At 45.8% G+C, this 5,655-nt stretch overlaps 1 protein-coding gene across 1 annotated transcript in view; it reads left to right on the forward strand.

Annotated features, from left to right (window-relative positions):
• Positions 1–4: 4 nt before the first annotated feature.
• EGLN1 (egl-9 family hypoxia inducible factor 1) overlaps positions 5–5,655 on the forward strand; it is a gene marked incomplete at its 5' end in the record, with an annotated part of 54,220 nt that continues 48,569 nt past the window's right edge. Inside the window, one exon of the mRNA XM_019526725.1 lies at positions 5–385. Within this exon, the coding sequence (XP_019382270.1) occupies positions 5–385 (381 nt within the window). The remainder of the gene's footprint in view (positions 386–5,655) is intronic.

The raw sequence follows: 5,655 nt of genomic DNA on the forward strand, positions 1-5,655 counted from the left end.
CGGGGCCGGCGCGGGGGGGCCGGCGGCGCTGCGGCCCAACGGGCAGACCAAGGCGCTGGCGCCGCAGCGGCTGGCGCTGGAGTACATCGTGCCCTGCATGAACAAGCACGGCATCTGCGTGGTGGACGAGTTCCTGGGCAAGGAGGTGGGCGGGCGCGTGGCGCAGGAGGTGCGGGCGCTGCACCACACGGGCCGCTTCACGGACGGGCAGCTGGTGAGCCAGAAGAGCGACTCGTCCAAGGACATCCGCGGCGACAAGATCACCTGGGTGGAGGGCAAGGAGCCCGGCTGCCACACCATCGGCCTGCTCATGAACAGCATGGACGATCTCATCCGCCACTGCAACGGCAAGCTGGGCGACTACAAGATCAACGGCCGCACGAAAGTGAGTGCTTCCCTCCGCTCACAGCCTGGCCTCTTCCTCTCAGCGCTTCCCTCTAGCCTCCTTTCCCGGCCTGTGGCTGAAGGAGCAGGGAGCTGCCCTGAGGCAGGGGGGCTATTCGCTCACTAAAGACCCTCTGCAAGCAGCCAGTGTCAGGGCAGGACCCTCCCACCCTTTGGTCCCTGGGGCTTCACCTGGGCTGCACTGTTCTTCCAAGCCCTTGGCCCTCTCTTGGGTTGTGGGGTCCCCAGGCGCTCCAACCCCCAGCCTTCACCTGGGCTGTTGGGGCTCCTGTACACGTGCACAGAAGCTGCTGTGACATGCCGTAATTACAGCGCATCGGAGCAGGCTCAATTAATCAAGTCTGCTGGAGCATGGTAATTACCGTGCTCCAACCAACTCCAGCATTATGTGCATCAGCATCCTCATGCTGAAAAATGGTGGCAGGGCGCCGCTTTGAACTAAAGCTTATTCAACAAACTTCAGTTCAAAGCGCCCTGCCACTGTGTTTCAGCCTGGGGATGCTGATACGCCCTGTGAAACTCCAGGTGCTTTAATTAGCATGGCTTTCAGTCAGCTAATTAAAATGCTCCCCTTGCCTCTGGGAGCATGTCTGTAAATGGGCTGTGGTGTCCTAGGGCCCTCCCCAGGGGGCTCCCACCCTCTGCCTTCACCTGGGCTGTTGGGGCTCCTGTACATGCGCAGGGAGGCTGCTCTGACATGCTGTAATTACCATGCTCCAGCAGACTCCAGTGTTGTGTATCAGCAGCCCTACGCTAAAAAATGGTGGCGGGGCACTTTAAACTAAGTTCAAAGTGCCTCCACCACCATTCTTCAGCATGGGGTGCTGACACACGTGACACTCAGCACTCATTAAAGCACTACCCCTGCCTCCTGGAGCATGTCTGTAAATGGCCTTTGGTGTCCTAGGGCCCTCCCCAGGGTGCTCCAACTTTCAGCATAGGTGCAGCCCTGTTCAAAGACTGGGCAGAGGTGGAGGAGTGGATAGTGCTAGAAGCTGAAGTGTTCCCCTCCCTCCCCATCCTTGTGGCAGTGCTGCTTCCCCTTGAGGGTTGGGGCACTGTGGGTAGCTTGCTAGCAGTGTGGAACCTGTTCTGTGGCTGTGTGGCCTGTCAGCATTTTCCCCAAAGGCTGCCCTCCCACATGCATAGGTGAGCATTATGTGATGAGCATGAAACTCCCACGGCAAAATCCTTGTCGTGGGAGCATAAGAAACTTGGAAAAAACAGCTGGAAGAGGCCTCGCATCAGGCTTTGGCTTCCCACCAGGAAGATCATTACAAAAGAGTGTCAAGGTCACAGTTGGGAGCAGTGTTTCATTGGAGGTGTGTGTGTGTGTGTACGTGTGTGACTTGTTCTGAACGTGACAGAGAATGCACAGTTCCTCTCGGGGAAAAACACATTTGAAATGATGAATCAATTGAACTTGCTGTCCTTGGTTGAGAAGACTCACTTTGCTTCCCTCCACCCCTGTTTCCAGTAGCATTTGTCCAGTTTCTGTGTCTACTTTGGCTTACCAGTTCTAAAGTCATAATTCTCACTGATTTTTCACTGAAATTCTCACATAATTCTCATGAAAACTTGCAGCGTTACTTAGGTGTTTGCTTGCTAAGTTTCTGCTTATTAACTTTCAAGACTTCAGCATGTACACAAGACTCTCCCTTGCATTGCTACAGACCTCATTGGTGTGGTAAGGGGGAAAGACACAACCTACACCTGTCTAAAAGTTTATGTATGGACAGAAAATGGCCATTCCCTACACATTCTGGGGAGAGCCTGCGCATGCGCACCCCCCCCCATATATGCTAGACTTCTTTTAAATTTGCCAAATACTGTAAGTACAACAACTTTTAATCCACAGGTATAAGGATGACTTTCAAAAAAAGCATCTGGTTTGCACTGGAATCCCCTGACAGCTTTGTTTTATACCCCACACTAAAATGTGAGTGGTAATGAGAAGTGGTTTGAGATGTTTATCAATTTTGCTAAATACTTATTTATCCATTCATTTTTGTGTATAAGCCTTATATTTTCTCTCAGACACCAGTTCTCTGACTACATAATTAAGTTTCTTGTCATAACATCTTGCAACTCTTCTTTTTTCCTTCAGGTATTTAAAGGAATTCATAGCTTTTAGCAGGACATTGTAGGACATCTTTAGATTGGTAAAGGACTAGTCATAAACACCTAATGCTTCTTCACACAAAGTTAAACAGTCATCTCTACAGAAATCCTTCTTAACTCACTAAGTCTGTGGGCCTATACACAAATTCTGAGGTTGCTCCGACGTGCCGCAATTCCAGCCACGCTCTGGCAGCCTTCTGTATCTCGTGTATCGGTGTCCCCACACTTAAAAACAGCGTGGGGGGGCACTTGAACGAAAGCTTGTCAAACAAGCTTTTGTTCAAGTGTCCCCGCTGCCATTTTCAAGCACAGGGACACTGATGCCCAAGATGCGGTGATGCTTTAAGTAGAGCAGCTCTCGGAGCTGCGCTTATTAAAGTGCTGCCCACCCCCACCTCCGGAGCACGTGTAAGTGCTCTCTGTTCCAATATAAGGAAGCTAGTGAACTGCTAAGAACCGTCCTATGTCTGTGCTGTTACAGACAGACTGTTGTTGCTGCAGCTGCAGAGCATCAGCTGGTGGGAAATTATGGGAGAGGAGAGGGGGAGACACTGGAAGGGGAAAAAAACGTGGATTTGTTTTGGCTCCAACAAATTAAATTGGCATCTCTGCTGAAGGAAGGTGTGCATACTTTTTTTTTAATGATTTGCATACCTTCAGGCTTTCATTATGTTTGTGCGTGTGGGGGTGCTGTGTTAGGAAGTGCTGCCTGGCATGTTTTTATTGTTTCAGTTTCTGGTGTAGCCCAATAGGTTTGGATATTTTAAAGCAAAATGATTTCTTCCTCCTTCCCTATCTGCCCCCCATAAAGCATAAAATAATAGTTCTGCCAAGCTAGCTTCCTAAAATCTGTGCCATTGTTGGATTTAAATTTGGTGGCATGTTACATAAATGTGAACCCTGCATTGTATTTCTATAATTCAGTCCTCAGTTCTGTAGTTTACAGTGCATTACATGTTTGTTTAAAAATATGTAATTGGGGTTGTAGGAAGGAGAACAGTAACTGCTGAAGAATCAGGCCACTGGTACCTTGATTGCAGTGTTTTCCCATCTTCAGGCAATGGCTGATGCTTGACAGTTTAGGGATAACATACAAGTCTACCCCAGAAATCACTTGGCTAATTGTGAAACGAAGTATCTCTTGCTAGGAGGTACACTGGCAAGAAAAAACTGTCTCCATAGCCAGCTCCAAAAGGTTAGGGGTAAGATTAAAACTGATTCACTCTGTTCCTGCCAAAATGCATGGGGATGTGATAAGGGGCACAACAAATAAAATACTGGAATTAGAGATGAGCTGTTATTCCCTATTAGGGGGAAAGCAAAAGAACAGGACAAGAGTGATAGGGCTAGTGTTTAAGCTACTATTTGGTAAGTTTACTTTCCCCATCAGGAGCAGAGTAAAAATAAGTGCCAATCTTTCAGTTTAATTCATGAGTGTATTGTGGGAGAGAGGGGAGGGAAAAGCTCCTTTCCAAAAGTAGAAGGGATTGGTGGTGCTGTGAAGATTAATCTTTCTCTCCCAGGCCCTACACCTATGCAGAATTGCAGTAGTGCTGGTCTGCTGGGCCTTTACCTCGCTTTTTTCAGAGACCAGAAAAGTCTCATTGTGGTAAGCATTTCAGTTATCTCCTGCATTCTTAATGCCAGGACAGGCGATGAAGATTTATGTTAGGTCATTGTGGTTGGCCACCTTGCTTTTTGGCTTGTGGTTATTAGGTTTCGTTAGATCAGGGTAGAATGTCCATGTAATAAACTTTTTCAAGAAGCGCTTAGAACTACTTTTACGCTAGCAGTATGCTATTAGTGGTGAATAGGAGTAGGATACCCATCTTTACGTACTGATCTAACTTTGAGTTGACCAAACATGCATGATATCTGGCATAACATGTCACATCATGTTCTTTACATATTCTTCACAGTATATGTCAACTGAATTTATAGCAACCAGTCTGTATAACAAAATCTTGCCTTTCCATTCAGTCAGTGTGTAGGGGAGAGTGGTTTGGTATAATGGATTGTTTAGTTTGTGTGTGTATAAAGAAGTTTAAGTCCATATTAATTACACTTCATAAAATACTGATGTCACTTAGTCCACATTGTGTATCATGGGATAAGGGCGATCCTCTCTGAGTTTGGTAAGGATAAGTGTTCAACTGCACTAGTATGGTGTTCGACAGTGTATAGTATACAATTACTTTAAGGCAGTTCAAGTAGCTTCTAGATCGGGGACGCCAACTTACAGCGCAGGTGCCACAAGTTGTGTGGCATGTGACAGATCGGAACAGGCAGAACAGTGCCATATAGGGTAGGGAGCAGAAAGCAGAGCTGTAGGAGAATGAGATTGGAGTGGCACTCGGTGAGGGTGTGGAACAAACTAGTGGCTACTAGCCAGAAAGCTTGGCCCCCACTATTTTAGTTAATCTCTAAAAAGAACTTGTAAACTAAAGAGTTGGACTTCAGAATTTGCCTCTTCAATAATGATGACATCTTAACACTGAAATTGTAAATGTTTTTAAGCAATAACCAGACATCTAACCTCTCTTTGGCATTTTCCTGGATCTAACCTTTATTTTGAGCAAAATTGTAGTCTTCTCCTTATTTGTTGAACTCTAGCCCACGCTTAGAAATCTGACTTGTTTTTGACTATGTGGTAAGAGTGGGTATAATGATTCAGAAGTTAAATTTTTTTATTGAAATGTTAACCTTTACCAGATCTAGCCCAAGCCCTGTAAGCATGAACATTCTGCCAGGAGAGAGACCAACTCATAAACAACTCCATGCCAACTGTAGTAAAAAGCTGGGAATGTTGAGTTTTCCTGTTGTTTCACTGCCTGAAAACATTTATAAAAAGCTTACACTTCTGTTTTCTGTGCTTTTAGCTAAACAAAAAGGATCTTTTACAAAGTGAATTCATTGTGGAGTAAAAAAACAAATTACATTTAAATGGTTAGTACTATTAGGAAAAAAAAGGTCTAAAGTTTTTAAGCAACTGATTTCAGTAATGAAAAAAATTCAGCAGGCTATTGTGGGATACAAGGCACCAATTCAGACTTAGTCAAGGGTTACTTAACACTCTTACTACAACCCCACCTTGCCATTCTTTGAAGATTAAAAAAAAAAAAAAAAAAA

The sequence above is a fragment of the Gavialis gangeticus genome, unplaced genomic scaffold (genome assembly GCF_001723915.1).
Source record: "Gavialis gangeticus isolate Ggan-Ray unplaced genomic scaffold, GavGan_comp1, whole genome shotgun sequence".
Lineage (NCBI taxonomy): Eukaryota > Metazoa > Chordata > Crocodylia > Gavialidae > Gavialis > Gavialis gangeticus.